General features: G+C 53.7%; 1 protein-coding gene across 3 annotated transcripts; it reads left to right on the forward strand.

Moving 5' to 3' along the window:
* Window positions 1–2,560: 2,560 nt before the first annotated feature.
* Window positions 2,561–6,799, forward strand: Cd164l2 (CD164 molecule like 2). 3 transcript variants are annotated; one of them, XM_055611276.1, is made up of 6 exons: window positions 2,561–3,127; window positions 3,539–3,697; window positions 3,791–3,862; window positions 4,301–4,345; window positions 5,814–5,962; window positions 6,474–6,799. In XM_055611276.1, exons 1-5 carry the CDS (start codon window positions 3,040–3,042, stop codon window positions 5,960–5,962), a joined length of 513 nt encoding a protein of 170 aa, XP_055467251.1. In that variant the 5' UTR covers window positions 2,561–3,039; the 3' UTR covers window positions 6,474–6,799. The 3 variants fall into 3 exon arrangements, with proteins under 3 accessions (XP_055467251.1, XP_055467249.1, XP_055467250.1); XM_055611274.1 differs by having other exon boundaries at window positions 5,814–5,958; window positions 6,207–6,799; XM_055611275.1 differs by having other exon boundaries at window positions 5,814–5,958.
* Window positions 6,800–17,906: the final 11,107 nt, after the last annotated feature.

Consider the following 17,906-nt stretch of genomic DNA (forward strand, 5'->3'; position numbering starts at 1 on the left):
CAGAGGCAGGTGACTCTCCGAGTTTGAGGCCAGCCTGGTCCAGGACAGCCAGGGATACAGAGAGAAATCCTGTCTTGAACCAACTCCCCCACCAAAACAAAACAGCCAGTGCCCTGGTCTTGGGACAGGGTGGGTGCCAGAGACTGAGCGATATTGAGTATTTGCTGTCTGCCAGGCAGAGAGAATAAAACCTGCAGTGAACAAAATCACTGTCTTCTTCCAGGAATCTTTGTTTTCAAGACAGGGTTTCTCTGTGTAGCCCTGGCTGTCCTGGAACTCACTCTGTAGATGAGGCTGGCCTCAAATTCAGAAATCAGTCTGCTGCTGCTTCCCGGGTGCGGAGATTAAAGGCATGCGCCACCGCTGCCCAACTGAATTTCTATCTTAACAGAGAGAAATAGGCAATGTACAAAGAGATGCTGTGTGTTAAGGCGTCCCGGAGGGTCTCATAGAGCAGCGGGCTGGGCACGCGTGCACAAGAACAGTCACAAAAGGAAGCAGGAGAGCAGGGGCTCACCCAGGAAGAGAGCCATGGCTCCCGTCACTGTGGAGCCTGCAGACCAGGAAACAAATGGGCAGTTAATGATGCATCGGATCCCTGCTCCGGAGGAAAGCAGTGCTGGCGTGCAGGAGAGAGGTCTTTTCAGAAGAGAGATTAGGAAGTGAGTCACATGAAAAGGGGACAGAGGAGTCTGACTTTCCAGGACAGGGCACAGCAAGAGGACAGCCATCCCAGAAGGGGAGGACCAGAGAGGAGGCTGACGACCAGGGAGCCAAGTGAGCGCAGGGTCTGAGCTTTGAAGGCATCAGGGAAGACTCCAGTGGGTGATGGAGAGCCACGAGTTGGAAGGAAGCCATGAGCTGGTGAGGTTGAGGGGCAGCAGGGCCTGGGGTGTTTTTTGTTTTTTTTTTTTTTTTCCAATAATCTTTCTCAGTGGTGGCTCCAAGGATTAATTAGCTAGACAGATGGAGCCAAGGGTAGAGAGCTGGGATAAAGGCAAGAATGCTTTGCTATCTTGGGAGTGAGGTGTGATGGAGAAAGCCTGAGACAAGCAAGATTTGTCCCAGAGTCAGAAGTCCAAGGGTTCCATGTGGGGGACAAGCCATGCTGACAGGCGGCTAACAGAAAGAGATGTGGACATCTGCGTGAGGGCCAGCTCAGGGTGGGGCTGTGGGGTCAGGGCCCGGGGAAACCGGAAGATGGAGTCTGAGGATTTTAACTGGGCGAAAGGCTGGGGGGGGTGGGGAACGGAATGATGGGCTCCAAAGTGGGTGACTAGAGAAAGTGAGAGGGGCAGAAACAGTGGGGACTTCCTGTGCGGAGGACAGGAAATAGAGGCTTAATGACACTCAGGTGGAGGTGCAGAGGAAACAGGGACCCCTCCCGCTGAGGCCCTGCCGAGTTGTAGCTTCCCCTGAGCAGCTGTGGGGTGGGCGGGCAGTGTTTTGTGTTGCAGCCAGAGCTGGCTTAAAGCCCGCAACCCTCCTGCCCTGCCTGGGCGTCCCAAGTGCTGGGTGACAGATATGTGCTTCTTTGCTGTTTTGTTTGTTTGTTTAATCTATATGGGTAGATATTTTGCCTGACCACTTTTATGCCTGATGCCTATGAAGACTGCACTGAATCTCCCAGAACAGAGTGACGGTTGAAGCCACCATGTGGTCCTAGAATCAAACCTAGATTTGGAAGAACAGCCAGTGCTCTTAAGAACTAAGCCAAATCTCCAGCCACGCACCCATTTGTTTTGTTTTTGAAACAGGGTCTCTCTGTCATCCTGGCTGTCCTGGAACGTTCTATGTAGATCAGGCTGTCCCCAAACTCACAGAGATCCGACTACCTCTGCCTCCCCGAGTGCTGGGATTGAAGGCGTGCGCCACTATTCTGGGCTGCCACACAACCCTCTGTGCCAGGGGTCTTTAGCCTAGCCTCTAACCCCCTCTGTAGCAAAAGATGATCTTGAATTCCTGATGATCGTAGGAGAGGACAGACTAAGGCTCAGGACTAAGATGGCCACAACTGATTAAGAAGGAGCTGGGGAGAAAAGGGTTGCTCCCTGCAAAGGAACTGAGAAACCGCTGCAGAGACGCTGTTCCAGGACAGGAGAGAGGCCACGATGAGGAAGCTCCCCAGGGGTTCAGTGAGCTAGTAATGGCAGCACTTTTGTGACCCAGAGGTATGATGAGCTGGAGGCAGAGCACACAGCACAGTGGCCGGAAATAGGCAGCCAAGGGTGAGGGGTAGCCGAGTCCTGGCCCAGCCTTTACAAGACCTGAGTGTGTATACTATGAGGTCTGGCCTGAATCAAGTCCAGATTTCACCACTGTGGGTTCAGACTGGTCACCCACCTTTTCTGAGCCTCACCTGTGAAGTAGGACTAAAAACAGTCTCTAGGGCCTACAGTGGTTCTCAGCCTTCCTAATTCTGCAACTCTTTAACGCAGCTCATGTCGTGGTGACCCCCAAGCATAAAATGACTTTCGTTGCTGTTTCATAACTGTAATTTTACTATTGTTATGAGTCGTAATGTAAACATTTTTTGAGGAGGTTTGCCACAGGTGTCGCGCGACCCATCGATTGAAAACAAAATCTCAGGACTGGTCTGCAACAGGGCGGACAGCCAGAGCTACACAGTGATTCCCTAAAAACTCACCGAAACGCGGTTGCTATGTTGACAAGCCAGGCCTGTCCTCGTAGAGCTCGGCCTGCCTCTGCCTCCCGAGCGCTGGGATTAAAAGCTTGCGCCACCACTCCTTCCTGGAAGCTGCCCTCGGCTACCCGGGAGCACTTAGTCCTGAGCCACACCCCTTTCGTTCAGACCCCGCCCCCAAATTGCCAAACACAGCCACGCCTCTTGGCCCCTGCGGTCTTCGACCCTCCCACCGGTCACACCCTCCCCCTAGCCACGCCCACGAGGCAGCCGCGCTCCCGCCTGGCCACGCCTCCGTTGCCCAGGTCTTTGCTCTGGCAAGCTCGGCGAGTGGAGTCAAGAAAGGAGGCGCCACACCAGCTGCCGGCCGACCCCCAATCCCGGCCCCCGCGTCCATGGCCGCTCCCGGCCCCCGCGCCCTGCGTGCTGCTCTGTGCGGCGGTTGCTGCTGCCTCCTCCTGTGTGCCCAGCTGGTTCTAGCCGGTAACGCTGAGCAGGATGCGATCAGGGGTCCAGGCAGGGGCAGGTGGACCCTGTAGCTTATGTTAGCCTCCTGTTCCAGCACCTCTAGGCTTGTGGGAGGGAACTTTTCCGACGTCTGCAGGACTCCAGGGGTGTATTTGGACCTTAGTGCGGATTTATAGGTTCCAGGTGTTGGGGGGGGGGGGCTAGGAGACTTAGGTAGGTGCGGAGGAGGTGACTCCAGGTGTCCCTGAGAACTTCAGGAGTTTGTAAAGGGAGAAACGGGGAGGGGGGAGGAGAGGGGGCGCCAGGTGAGTGTAACCAGGACTTGGGGAAGCTCCAGGCCTGTGGAGCGGCTACCCAGGAGGAAGGGCTCAGCTTGGCCCCCGGGCAGTCTGCTGCGCTCTTCCCATTTCCACCCCCAACTGGCAGGTAAAGGAGCTCGTGGCTTTGGGCGGGGAGCCCTGACCCGCTTGAACATCCCTACCGCCCAGGGGGGCTGCAAACACCTGGGACACTGTGAACGCTGTGTGGACAGGGCCCACAACCTCACCGTTTGCGCCTGGCAGCAATGTGGGCCTGAGGAGCCAGGTGCGCCCTTGGGCTCTCCCTGGGTCTCCATCCTCCCGTCCGCATCACCCCAAGTCTCTTCCCAAACCTCTTCCCTGCTCCTTCTCCCATCAGGACACTGTGTGACCCAAGCAGAGGTGGTCAAGGAAGGTTGCTCTGTCTATAACCGGTCAGAGTCATGCCCAGGTAAGAGAGTTCACTCTAAGCCTACATGAAGGGGCGGGCTGGTGGGGGGGGGAGTGCTGTTTCCAGCCACAGACGGCTTCCAGGAGGTACTAACTTCTCTCAGGGAGTGGCCTGCACCCACAAACGGCTGGTCCTTGCCCCGGCTGATCTCCTAGCCTATAAGTTGGTCCATGTGTGCCCGGGGGCTGGGGGAGCCAGCCTTCCTGTGAAGTAAGGCACAGCGAGGTCTTTGGAACGGAGGGATCTTCCTGAAGCGAGTGGAGTGGCATCAGAGATGAGCCCTATGGGCAGAGCACAGCTCCCGGAGGACACTAGGCGAATAGGCTTGAATGGGGCAGGGATGGGATCTGAGTGGGAGGTGGGCCCAGCCACTGGCCCAGGCTTGGGGTTCCTGGCAGGAGGGGAAGCTGTTTTATGGTAGATTCCCTGTCTCCTCAGCTCCGCACCACCATCCTACCCAGGAACCGAAGACAAGCACAACAGGTAGGGCCCTCCCCGGGAGGGGAGGCGGGGGTGGGGCGGCAGCAGCAGATGGGGCACAGGTCTGACATGCATGCCCCATGACCCCAGTCCTCCGAGTTCTCTCCAGTGTCTCTCTCTCTACACCTGTGAGATGGTTGGACAGATCAACCGCCTCACAGTGCCGTGAGGACTTAGGAGGCTGTGTAAGGCCCGCTTCAGCGTCTGACGCATCAGAAGCAGTCAGGAAATGGAAGCTTCTATCCCCACGGGTTCTGGGAAATCAGGGCGACCCCCTTTCCAGATCCTTGCTTGGAGCTGAGGAGGTGGGGCTCTGGTTGCTAAGAGATGCCGTCAGTGACCACCTGCTCCAAGCCGAGGTCCCCAGAGTGGGTTCCCAGCAGAGCAAGGAAGGAACCCCATCTGCCTGTAGGTCCCCACTCCTGCTCTGAGGCCTAGAGGTCGCTGAGCTGTGCCAGGATGGCTGAAGAGGCTCTTGGTTAATTAAAGCCGGAAACTGATCTTGGAGAATAAATTATGGATGGCTCTGCTCCCTCGGCCTGAGCCCCAGATCTGCCATGCGCTGCTCACGTCTTCCCTTCTGTCCCCTTTCCCAGCATCCTTCTCTGCGGCTCTCAGCTCCAGCCAGCAGAGCCATCCTTCCCGTTTTGTGTTCTTAGATTCTGCACCAGCCATATCCTCCAGAAAGGGGACCCTGTCCCCAGTTGGGCCCCTTGTCCATTGTCCCAGAGATGATCTTCCTCCTATCAGTGTTTTCCTGCCCTCGGCACCTGGCCCAGGGCCTGAAATTAAATCCCTGGTCGGAATTGATGGGTGATGCCTAGACTAGGGACCACGGTGCTGAGACCTTCCCGACAAAGGGCGAAGGGCAGAGGGAGCCAGCCAGGTCTGGACAGCCAGGTCAGGGAGCCAGCCAGGTCCAGCCATTGTCCAGGCTTCTCTTGCCCTTGCCCGCTCCGTAGGGCACTGACCCTGGGCCTCCACCTGTCCTCTGTCCCTTCCGCTCTTGGTGAGGGCGCCAAGCTTAAAGTCCTGAAGAAGGCCCAGAGAGGTGTGTGTGACATAAAGCTACGGAACAGCTCAGGAATAGAGGTAGACAGCTCCCCAGGCCCAACTGTCCCTTCTACCAGCTTGTGGGACTTTGTGGGACTTGATGGGTCTGAAGTGGGCCCTCCTCTCTCTGACTGTCTGTCTGTCTGTCTCTATCCATCTCTGTCTGTGTGTGTGTGTGTGTGTGTGAGTGTGTGTGTATGCATGTATGTGTGTGTGTATGTATGTGTTGCTGTAGGGATTGAACCAAAGGCCTCACTAGACAAACTAAGCAAGGGAGGGCTCCACCACTGAGCTGCATCCCCAGCCCTCAGCTGGACTTCGGAACACTGTAGCCTTTGGCCCCATCTTGAGGACTGAAGCATCAGTCGTAGGATGGGCCCGGTGGCCTGTGTAACCTCCCCCCTGCCTCACCCCGCAGGGAGTCCCCCAGGCCCTGAAGCCCACAGCCCAGGTTTTGACGGAGCCAGCTTCATCGGTGGCATCGTGCTGGTGCTAAGCCTGCAAGCAACAGCCTTCTTTGTGCTGCGCTTCCTCAAGGCCAAGGACAGCACTTACCAGACGCTGTGAGTACGTAGCCCGGCAGCCGAGCAGTAGCTGTCTTCCCGACTGACTTCCTAAGGACCTAGGGGGTGGTCCTAAGGACAATGACTCCTCTCCCAACTTCCCCCAAGGGAGCCGGCCCCCTTCTTTCTGACCTCTAGGGGAGGTTATCCCTGTCAGATGTTGGTGGGACCTGGCCTCAGCTCCCAGAGTTCAGTATCTGAGAGTCCAGCTGAGCCTTTGTGTCTTTGTCTCCTCATGCTGCCAGCAGGGAAGAGAACCAGTAGGTGACAGCCCCAGGCTAGTCCTCGGCCCGCTGCAGCCCCCGGGGCAGCCGTCAGGGCCGTCTGTGTGCTCAGTGTGGTTTTCTCTGCGGAAGGGGCTGGGCAAGGCTTTTGTGTGCCTGCTGTGTGTGCCGTGGGGCCAGTGTGTGCAGCCTGCATTAAAGTGTTTCTCCTTCCAGCTGTGCCTGCTCTCTGGAAATTGGGGCGGGGGGTTACCCTCGCCTCTGAGTGTCCTCTCTGTCTGACCTCCACAGAATCTGACCCCAGTGGTCCTGGCTCCACCTTGAAGGGACAGAGGACTCAGAGGCTCTCTTGGTTGCTTTATGGGTACTGGGGGGTAGGGCAACTTTGGCCACCAGTTTCTGGTCCCTGTACACAGGGCACCAAGCAGGCTTAGCACTGAAGGCTGACATTCCTTCCCGGCCTGGGCCTGGCGCTCGAAGCCGAGAACATCCTCCAACCACCTCATGTCTCAATCGGCCAGCTGGTCCCCCAGTCTGGTACTTGAGGTCCGCTGCGTCCTCCCACCAACCCAGTCTGGGGTCTGCCCGCCCAAATAAAGGACCTGTTTTTACCCCCACGACTCCTGGCCTGTGTCTGGGGCTGTATGTGAATTGGATGGGGTGTGGGAGGGATTTCTGTCTAGTGCTGTTGTGGTCCCCCTTTAAGATATCTTCAAGCTGGGAGAGGGCAGCAGGATGGCGCAGTGGGTAAAGGGGCTTGCTGTGTCACACCCTGACGACCTGAGTTCAATCCCACCTAGCGGAAGGAGAGAACTGACTCCCATGGGTTGGCCTCTGACCTTCACATGTGCACCGTGGCACGTGCCCACCCTCCAAACAAATATCAAAAATGCTCACATTAAAAATCTTTTCGAGACAGGGTTTCCTTGTGTAGCCTTGGCTGACCTGGACTCACTCTGTAGACCAGGCTGGCCTCGAACTCACAGAGATCCACCAGCCTCTGCCTCCCTGAGTGCTGGGGTTACAGGCGTGTGCCACCACGCCCAGCTTTTAAAAAGCTATTTTAGGGATTGTGAAGATGGCTCCACAGTTAAGACAGTGCGCTGCTCCTGAAGAGAACCCTAGTTTAACCCCCAGCACTCATGTTGAACAGATCTCAACCACGTGTAACCGCAGCTCCAGGGCATTTCCGGTCTCTGTAGACACCTGCTTTCACGTGTCTCTCCCTGGACACATACGTACACATAATGAAAACCAAAAATAAATCTTTTTTTTTTTTTTTTTTAAAGATATTTCTAAGCTAGGACCTGGGAGTCAGGTGTGGTGGTGTGTATCTAGCACTCAAGATCAGGAGTTCAAGGCCAGCCACAGCTATGTAGCTAGGCCTAGGATAGTCTTGGCAGCCTAGGGCTCTGCCTCAAAAAAAATGTTCTCTTCAGGCCGGGCACTGTTGTCATCTACGTCTCTGGTAGGTAGAAGTAGGAGGACCAGGCGTTCAGGGGCGTCATCAATTACAGTGCAAGGCCGGTCCAAACCACCCGAGACACCGGCGCAAAGAATCAAAAGCGTCACACAAGAAAGGAATTTCGTCTGGGGTATCTTTTCCTCAGGTTAATTTTATTTGTATTCATGTGTGTTCTTGTGTGTGTGTGTGTGTGTGTGTGTGTGTGTGTGGTGTGTCAAGTGTATGGTCCATGTGGGCGTGCAGGAAACACACACCCTTGTGTGAGCAAGATGTTGGGCGTCTCCTGTGTTGTTCTCCGTCTTAGTGCTGAGAGCCAGGGTCCCTCTGGCTAACTGGTTGGCCAGATGGCTCCTGGAACCAGTCTCTGTCTGCACGCCCCCGCCCTAGTGCTAGGGTGGCCCGGCCATTCCTGACTTTTTACAGGGCTGCTAGGGGTTCAAATTCAGGGCCTTGTGTTTACACAGCAATGGCTGTACCCACTGAGGAGTCACCTCCCCAGCCCTTGGGGGTATCTCCAATCCTCTCTTCTAGGAAGAGTACAGACACTCAGCTAGGTAAGCGCAGCCACTTGCCTGAGGCTTGGGATTTCTGAGTCAGGATTCCCTTCTGGAAGCTTCTGCCGCCCCTAAAATTAAGCCATCTGCCCCCAAGGCTGGGGGTGGCAGCCGTGGGGGGTGGGTGGGGCTCTTGGGGCTCTGGCAGGCAGAAGACTTCTCTGACTGACAGTCCTGGTGCTCTACTTGCTGCCAAGGTCTGTATTTGGATCTTAGTGAGAACATTCAGTCCCAGCTGTGCTAGGAGGTTGCTGGCTCAGCCAGTGCCTACTCAAGCAAGGAATTTCACAGGTCTGGGCCTCAGTTTCCTTCTCTGCAAAGTGGGGACAGCACCTTGGCTGGATGTGGAAAGGGGTGGAGCCTGCGGCCTCCACCTTCCCGCCCAGGGCTGCAGCTAAAGAGCCTCACAGGAACCTGAGAGCCACGGGTAGCTGCAGCTGCTACTTGGCCTGGGGTCTTACCCGCCCACATATGGCCTCACCAACCCCCTGCAGGTCCACTCTTCAGCGCTCTGCCTCCTACAGTCCATGCAAGGTCCACACTCCACCCACTAGACACCAGCCTCCCCCTTGCCCGTCCCGTAGCTCCCCGTAGCTCCTGGGATCTTCTGTTTCCAGCCGTCCCGCTCGCTCCTGTCTACAAACGACCGCGTCATGGCTCCTCCCGCCACATCACCCTTGCCCAAGCTCAGTCTGCACAGTTGCTTTCCTACGTCTGCCCCCTTCATCGAATTTTGTCTTTTCCTTTAAAAGTAGCGAGCGCCTCTGATTGGCAATAAAAAAGACTAGACATTTACAGTAAGGGTGAGAGAGGCCGGAGAGGACTCTGTGGTTAAGAATTTTTACTGCTCTTGCAGAGGACCTGTTCAGTTCCCAGCCCCCACCTCAGGGGCCTTAAAACCATCCACGATCCAGCTCGGGGGACACGCTGTTCTAAACTGCTGAGGTACCTGCCCTCACACACACATATACTCATACACACATAATTAAAAATAAATTAGTTCACACCTGCTCCGCACTTGGGGAAGCAGAGGCGGGCAGATCTCTGAGTTCAAGGCCAGCCTGGTCTACAAAGTGAGTCCAGGAGAGTCAAGGCTACACAGAGAAAACCTGCCTGGAGAAGAAAAATAAATAAATAAATAAATTACAGGAAAAAAAAAATCTTTTTTGTTTGTTTTTGGACAGACTATCTCTATATAGTCCTGGCTTTCCTGGAGCTCACTATGTAGACCAGGCTGGCCTCAAATTCACAGAGACCCACCTGCCTCTGCCTTGTGAGTGCTGGGATTAAAAGTTTGTGCTCCCTTGCCAAGTCCAAAATAAAAATCTCAAAGGAAAAAAAAATAAAAAGTTGTGGTCAGAGTCAGGCTTCTTCCCCTATCTTTCCAAGATGCCAAGATGGTACATAAGAAGCCAGGCATGGTGACACACACCTGTAATTCCAGCACTCAGGAGGCAGAGGCAGGCGGATCTCTTTTAGTTCGAGGCCAGCCTGGTCTACAAAGTGAGTCCAGAACATCCAAGACTACACAGACAAACCCTGTCTCAAACCCCAGAAAAAAAAGAATGCCTGGCCAGTGCTCTCAAGGTCATCCACAAGGCTGAAGATCCTTCGAGGCCACGCTCCAAAGTCGCATCTGGCTTCTAGCTGTGGCAATGAAGCATGGCCTCGGCAAATTGAGAATCACTGATGACCTCAGGGCTGGGAACACTGCTGTTGATCACACAGGTAGGTTAGACAGGGTGGATTGAGGAGCCCCAGACCCAAGAGGAAGAATACTCTACTGCCATCCATCCATCTGGTTTCACTGTATTGACAGCTTCAGCTGTCGTCACGGACTGTGAGGAAGCCAGATGGGAACACACAGGAGAGCCCCAAATAGCATGCCTTGGTGCCAAGAAGGCCAGGTGGTTGCCTGCATCTGTAATACAGGCAGAAGGTCAGGGGTTCAAATCTAGCCTTGGCTGCATGAGACCTTGTCTTATAAATAGATAATAGTAGTATGAAATAAATAGGAGCCAGTAAGATGGCTCAGCAGCTGAAAGCCTAATTTCAATCTCGAGGACCTACATGGTTGTCCTGACCCTCACACATGAGATATGGCGTAAGCACACACACACACACACACACACACACAGAAATGCAGGGGCTAGAGAGATGGCTCAGCAGTTAAGAGTGCTGGCTGGCTATTCTTCCAGAGGACCCAGGTTCAATTCCCAGCACCCATAAGGCAGCTCACACTGTCTGTCATGGCAGTTCCAGGGAATCTGACACACTTGTACAGACATTCAGGTAGAACACCAATGCACATAAAAATAAATAAAAATATTTTTAAAGAAAGAATTGGGGCTGGAGAGATGGCTCAGAGGTTAAGAGCACTACTTGCTCTTCCAGAGGTCCTGAGTTCAATTCCCAGCAGCTACATGGTGGCTCACAACCATCCATAATGAGATCTGGTGCCCTCTTCTGGTGTACATGTAGGCAGAACGCTGTATACATGACAAATCTTAAAAAAAAAAAAAAAAGAAAAAAGGAATTGTAAAAGTAAAGCTGGGTGTGGTGCATACTTGGAATCATAGTTCTCAAGAGGCTGGTTAGAAGATTGCTGAGAGTTGAAGGCCAGCCTGACTCGCAGAGGGACACTCTGTCTCAAAAATAAACAGCTGGGCAGCGGTGACACATGCCTCTAATCTCAGCACTCAGGAGGCAGAGGCAGGTGGGTGAGTTTGAGGGCAGCCAAGTTCTAGAACAAGTTCCAGCCAAGACTACACTGTTTTGAAACAAACAAACAAACAAACAAACAAACAAACAAACACCCCAGCAAAATAGACAATGATAATAGGGAGGTTTGAACAAGAATGGTCCCCACAGGCTCATATATTTAAATGCCCGGTCTGCTTCTGGATCAGTTTGGGAAGGATCAGGAGGTGTGGCCTTGTTGGAGAGGGTGTGTCACTGGGGGTGGGCTTTGAGGTGTCAAAAGCCCAAGCCAGGCCCAGTGAGCTCCTGCTCTCTGTCTCCTACCTGAGGATCAAAGGTGAGCTCTCAGCACCACAGCCTGCAGCCACCCTCCCCGCCATGAGGACCACAGACTCCAACCCTCTGCAACCATGAACCCCCAGATTAAATGCTTTAAGTTGCCCCGGTCATGGTGTCTATCACAGCAAATGGAAAGTAAGACCCTCCCTGGACATGACAACTGCAGTTACCAGGGTATTTCAGACCGTTCTCTGGAGATTTATAACCTATGTACACATGATTAGCGTTTTTATAGCACAAGATGGGTCCATGCTGTTCTTCCCGCTCAGATGCGTTCTGTGGCTTGTCCAGATGGGCATAATTTATTTGCTTGGATCCCATCAATGGCTGCTGGGATCATTTCCATATTGACTCACAAGTAGCCATATACAGGCCTGTGTGCAGAGCTTGGCACCGCTGGAGGAAGGCTTGGATGAGACAGATCCCTGGAGGTAGAATCGTAGGATCTCAGGGCTTCCCTCTTAGCCATCCATCCATCCATCCATCCCATAGGCAAACTCAGCCTGGCTACACCTCAGCCTTCCGGCTACACCTCAGCCTTCCCTCTGCACCCTCAGGCAGGACAGGCCCTCCAGAGGGTTTGCTGAATGGATGATCTCGTTGCCCTCCTCTCTCCCCCATCACCTGATGCTCTCTTCAATTTAGCCCTTAGCTCTCACAGCTGGACCAGGCCTCCTGCCTCTAGGCACCTTGACCCTTCCCTCCCCCCACACTGGATTTGCTTATGCTAACAGCTGTTTCCAGGGCTCCAAGGGACTCAAAATGGAACAAAGCAGTCATTTCCCTATGGGTGCTTCTTTCCTTGGGTGGGGTGGGGGTTGTTGTACAGGGATTGGCTGAACGTTCTGCGGCCCTGGGCATGGAAGGGAGGCGCAACAAAATCATGGCTCATCTCTGGACCTTGTGCCTTTGAGACAGGGTTTCACTGTGTAGCTGTGGCTGGCCTTGGCCTAGAACTCACTTGGTAAACCAGACTGGCCTCAAATTCACATAGATCTGCCTGCCTCTGCCCTACCAGTGCTGGGATGAGGCATGCTGACTTACACCACCACGCCTGACATGAGCCTTTCTTTTCTTCTCTCCTGTGTGTGTGTGTGTGTGTGTGTGTGTGTGTGTGTGTGTGTGTGAATCTGCAAATGCTAAACCTAAGGACTCCTGAATGCCAAGCATATGCTCTATAATGAAGCGACACCCCCAGCTATCTAGCCAGTGTTTAATAAGCACTTTGTAACAGGACCAATGATAAGGAATAGAGGAGTCGGGGGAGATGAATAAGTCAGTAAATGCTTTCTGTGTGAATATAAAGACTCGAGTTTGGACCCTTTGCTTCCACATAAAAATCAGGCGTGCCCTGGCCCTGGCATAGTGTGCACGCCTTTAATGCCAGCACCTGGGGATAGGGGCGGGGTAGAGGCAGCTGATCTCTGTGAGTTCAAGGCCAGCCTGGTCTCCAGAGCAGGTTCCAGGTCAGCCAGGGCTACACAATAGAGATCCTGTCTCAAAATAAGTTAACAAGTAAAATGAATAACATACATTTCCAAGCAATGTAGACAGAAGCTGAGGAAGGCATCCGACACTGACTTCTAGCTTCTGCAGGCATGAGCAAACCCCCCTCCACCCCACCAGACTGAGGGTGACTAATGAGTGCAACAGGTAACCCATAAATGGTGGCGATGGCCACTATTAATAGTGCTGACAAGGAGACAGCAACAGGGCTGGACCTTCGTGGAAAGGCAGAGCGACACAGGTAGAGACAAAGGAGAAAATTCCATCCAGAAAGTGTAGAATGAGCTGAGCTACGGGGGTGGGGGGAGTGGGGGGTGGAGAGTGGGGGGTGGGGGGAGGTTTCTCATGAGTGAAACAGCTGCTGAGCCCTGGATGTCAGAGGATAGACAAGCCAGTTCTCTGAGGCCTGAGGGAGGAAATGCCTAAAACCCTGGGAGACAACAGGAAGAACACTTGCTTCAAGTTTCCACCCCCACAGGCTGGTCCATATATGTTGGCACCGCCCCCCACCCCTTATCCCCAACAAGATGGACGTACTGTGGACTGCACTGTTCTTGCAGCTCCTATTTAAAGGGCTTCCTGCCTGAGAACCCAGGTCACCCCATCTGACTAGGTAGGCTCCTACAGTGCTCTCCACATCAACCTGCTCCCCATTCTCTCCTCATCCCAAGAAGAAGGGCAAGAGTTTAATAATTTGCCCTTTTCATGCAAATATATGTAAATAGGATGTAAATACCACAGAACCTTTCCGTCTCAGGAGATCTTGACATCTAGAATCTGGGAGGTAGAAGGAACTGCAGAGGACTCTGGAGGAGACATGTTCACCCTCTGCCCTCTGGCCCTGTGTCTCCATGGAGAACCCAGGGAACCGGAAGCCTACAAAGCCGTCTCCCTGCCCAGTTGTCTGGGAGCCTCGAGAAATACTGGGGAAAAGGGGACCTCCAGGTTCCCAAGGTAAGGGATGCTGGGGAGCTGGCAGGAAGGGCTCTTGGGGTAACGTGTGGAGGGTGGGTGTGGCTGTTTGACTAAGAATGGTCCTTACAGGCTCATCTATTTAAATGCTTAGTCATTCATTCGGGTGTGGCACTATTTGAGAAGGATTAGGGGGAGCATGTCCCTGGAGTAAACCCATGACAAGTTCAGTCTCTCTCTCTGTGTGTGTCTTCATTTCTTCCTGTGGATCAGGATGTAGGCCTCAACTACTTCTCCTGCACCATGCCTGCCTGCATTCAGCCATGCTCACTGCAATGGTGGGTGAAAATGCCTAAACCTCTAAAATTGTAATTAAGCTCCCAGTTCTATGCCTTCCCTTATAAGAGTTGCCTTGATGGCAGTTGGTGGGGGCGCACCCCTTTAATCCCAGCACTCCGTAGGCAGAGGCAGGTGGATCTCTGAGTTCAAGGTCAGTCCGGTCTACAGAGTGAGGTCCAGGACAGCCAGGGCTACAGAGAAACCCTGTCTCAAAAAAGCCAACCATCCAAACAAACAAATAAAAGAGGAGCCACGGTCATTATGTCTCCTGTCAGCCACAGGGCACTGACTAAGACACTGGGGTGCAGCGGTTGCTGCTGAGCAGCCATAATAAAGAAGCGGGAGCCTCCTCTGTGCCAGGCTTCAAATGGGTGGGTGCCCAGTGTCCTGGGATGTGCCGGGCAGATTGCACCCTGTCCATGTTTTACTGCAGAGGACAGTGAGGCTCCGAAAGGACCAATGGCTTGTCCCCAATTACAGAGCCAGAAAAGGATGACGATAGGATTAGGACAACAAATTCTGTTTCTTTTTCTGTCCTGAGCACGGGGCAGGACTCAGGGCATCTGCCGCTGGAATTTCAGGGCTACCTGGATCACCAGGGAAGATGGAACCCAAGGGAGAGTCTGGGGCCTGAGCCTACCCTGAGTTTGCCTTTTGCACAGATTAGGGCTGGGCTCTGTCTGCTATCTAGGGCTTCGGGTGCCTTTAGAGGGGTGAGTATTGTAAGGAGTGGTGAGAATCTGCCCCGCCGCTGGCTTGTGGAGCCTGCTAGAGGGTACTCAGACCTCGGGCACCTGGTTCTTTTCCTCTGGGCAGGACAGCAGCAAGTCCACTCCTGTGCCAAGATGGCAGGAGGCCTCCACAGGAGCAAGGAACTTGGAATCAGGCCAAGCTGGGATGCTGGGGAGGCTCCAGGCATGGTGAAGTCTCTCCTCACGGTTCTTCATAGCACCCCTCTTCAGTAGCTCCCAGGATCTGAGTGAGACGGCTGCCGGGTCCCATTTTTGTTCCAGGACCTGGGTGGAGGAGTTTGGGGGATAATTGGAGGCCTTTCTCAACCCATCTCCCCGTCCCCAGGTCTCAAGAGCTGCCAGAAACTGCTGAATCGCAGCGCTGCCTTGGATGGTTGGAACAGTTTACGTCTGCCACAGTCTTGTAACATGGACACTTCAGGAAGTAGCTCGCTCAAGGCTAAGAGAGGAAACAGGCAAAACTCAGTGGCCACTTCTCCCCCTGCTCGCTAGGGGGAGCCAAAGTCCACTGAAGCAAGACATACCTTCCTAGCCTTCACTGACAGGTGCACGCCCAGCTCCTGCGGGGCCTGAACATGCCAGAGGCCTCACAGAGAGGGTGGGTGTCATTTGGAAGGACCTGAAAGTCTCTGTGGAAGTGGAGGCTTAGGAGCAATTTACAGGTAGAAACAAAGACAAACCGAGAGAGGTGGGAAGGGCTGAGGTGTCATGAGGATGAGAGAGAGGAGGTGTTGGGTGCGAGTGTTTAGCAGCAGACTAACATGCTGTGTCCAGGACCTTTGCAAAAAGACTAGTTTATGGAGGACATTGCATTACTGATATGGAGGGCAATGAGGAACCATGGAAGAATTTTAGGCAGAGAAGAGGCCATGTGAGATTTACTTTTAGCAAGATAAGTCAGGTGTGGTAGTTTATGCCTGTAATCCTAACACCTGGGAGGCAGAGGCAGGGGTATCTGGAACTAGAGGCCCAGAGCAGGTGCAGTGAGGCCCTTCTCGGTCACAGGAAGCATGGGGCTGGAGAGGGGGCTCCGTGGTTAAAAACGAGCACTGGCCAGGCAGAGGAACACACTGGGCGGCTCATAACTGCCTGTAACTCCAGCTCCAGGGGCTCTGAGGTGCCCTACTAGATTCCTTAAGCCCCTGCACTCACATGTACCCACACACCATACACTCACTCTCTCCCTAAACACATAACACCTGCACTTACAACTGTATACACACACACACACACACACACACACACACACACACACTTTCTACCCTCTCTCTCTCTCCCTTATACACACAATTTCTTTTAGTCTAAAAAGCAAAACAAAAACAGGCTGTCCCATAGAAGATACACTGAAGTAGAGGGCAAGGGAGAAGGCGGAACCATAGAGGTCAGAAATGGACAAGGCAGAAGATCATGGGATTGGACATATGTTGTCTGAAAGATACTGGAGGACCAGCAGGCACGCGCCCACCCCAGACAGTTTCTCTTTGTAGCGGGGGAGCTGCTTTATAGACCAGGCTGGCCTCTGTCTCCCGAGTGCCGGGATTAAAGAGGGCACCACCACCACTCTGAAAAATACTTAAGAGGGAAACTCCAAAGCTAGAGGACTACTGGGGGAAGGAAGAGAAGGCAACAGGGAAGGGCCCAGAATCCAGTTGAGGTCTCTGGGGGCAACATCCAAGCTTTAAATATCTCAGTTCCTATCATGCAAAGGAAGCCGGTTATTTTGCCTGACTTCCTGCAGGACTGGCGATCTCCCAGCGACAGGGACAGTGTTTTTATCATTTTAATCTTCCCAGGAGCTTACAAGGTTTTGTCTTGGGTTGAGTGTCAAAAAAAGTTAATGAGGAAATTGAGTTTATCGTTATTCATGAGCTAAGCTCACTCAGAGGAGTTTCATTTGAGCCATTAACGCCCCAGTCCAAAGAGAAGGGAAGGGTCCAACCTGCACCCACATCCACCCAGCCCCAGCTGCACTCCCCCTGGCTTCTCCTGCCTCAGGCCAGTTTGGAGCAGTAGCCACGCACAGGTCCCAGTTTTGGCTGCAGGTTTGGGGAGACAGGAGTCTGAGCCCTGGCTGGGGAGTAAGAATTCACTCTGGAGAGTGAGTTCCCAACAAGAGGGCTGGGCCAGCCCAAATCCCTACCATCCCAACCTCTTCTTCCTCCCAGGTACCCAGGAAGTGCAGGTGGAGCTGGAAAACTTCAATGGCAACAGTACCTTTGATCCCTGTGCTGCCTTCCACCTCCTGGGGGGAAGAGGGTCCCTACCAGTGGACTCTGGGTAAGTTCTTAGGGGTTTACTGCAGGTGAGTGGCCTACAGGAGGCCTCTAGGGAGGGGCAGCAGGGACTGGCTGTTTCTCAACATTGTCCCAGCATTCACGAACAAGCTTAGGTGTTGTCTGTGGGCCTCAGTTTCCTCATCTGAGAAACAGCAGTCTTGAAACAGGACGGTGTTAGCTGTCAAGTATTAGGCTCTGGGGAGAAATAGCCTCAGAGTGCAGGTGGTTCCTGTGGGACTACAGTCACAGCCTCAGTTTCTCCTTGTACGAAACGAGTGAGGACACAGTGTGGGGGGAGGGCCGTTATCTGCGGCTTTGTCCGCTTCCTTGTGCATCACCATTCTCTTCTCCAGGAGATGAGCCAGAGACACTTCCTTCAGAGAAGCCTTGAGTGCTAGGAGATATCTGAAAGGGGGAAGTGGTTATGGGGAGGTGCCTCTGGGGAGCCCCCTTTCCCGCCCAGGCTCACGAAGTTCCTCCCAGCTCTCCCTGGCATACAGCTGCCCAGGCTGCTAACGGGCTGAGCATAGACAAAGGGGCTGGAGAGAAACTGGGAAGTCTGGAGGGGATAAGACTTGGGGCAAACTGACGGCTTGCAACACGATAGTCCCAGATTTGAGTCCTACTTTGCACCGTGACTAGCCGACTGGTCATCGGCAACCAGACCAACAAAAACTGGCTCTGTGGCACTGTTGGGGTGATATGGAGCCTGATGACATCCACCTCTTCACTGATTGGAGGGTGCCAGGCAAGCTGGAGGATGCCAAGGTGCCTTCCACTCCTCCCTGCAGAGGCCTGTGAGCTTCCACAGTAGGAAGCCTTTTACCGTCTATGATGCAGACCATTATTCAAATCGGGGCCACTGTGCAGTGGCTGTCCCT

The sequence above is a fragment of the Psammomys obesus genome, unplaced genomic scaffold, assembly GCF_907164565.1.
Source record: "Psammomys obesus unplaced genomic scaffold, mPsaObe1.curated_primary_1811, whole genome shotgun sequence".
Lineage (NCBI taxonomy): Eukaryota > Metazoa > Chordata > Mammalia > Rodentia > Muridae > Psammomys > Psammomys obesus.

What these genes read in the sequence shown, in the direction of transcription:
- Cd164l2 (XM_055611274.1), top strand. Translation starts at nt 3,040, where the DNA reads ATGGCCGCTCCCGGCCCCCGCGCCCTGCGTGCTGCTCTGTGCGGCGGT. An exon ending in TGCCCAGCTGGTTCTAGCCG is followed by an intron (nt 3,128 to 3,538) that starts GTAACGCTGAGC and finishes CCCAACTGGCAG; the next exon opens with GTAAAGGAGCTCGTGGCTTT. An exon ending in CCGGTCAGAGTCATGCCCAG is followed by an intron (nt 3,863 to 4,300) that starts GTAAGAGAGTTC and finishes CTGTCTCCTCAG; the next exon opens with CTCCGCACCACCATCCTACC.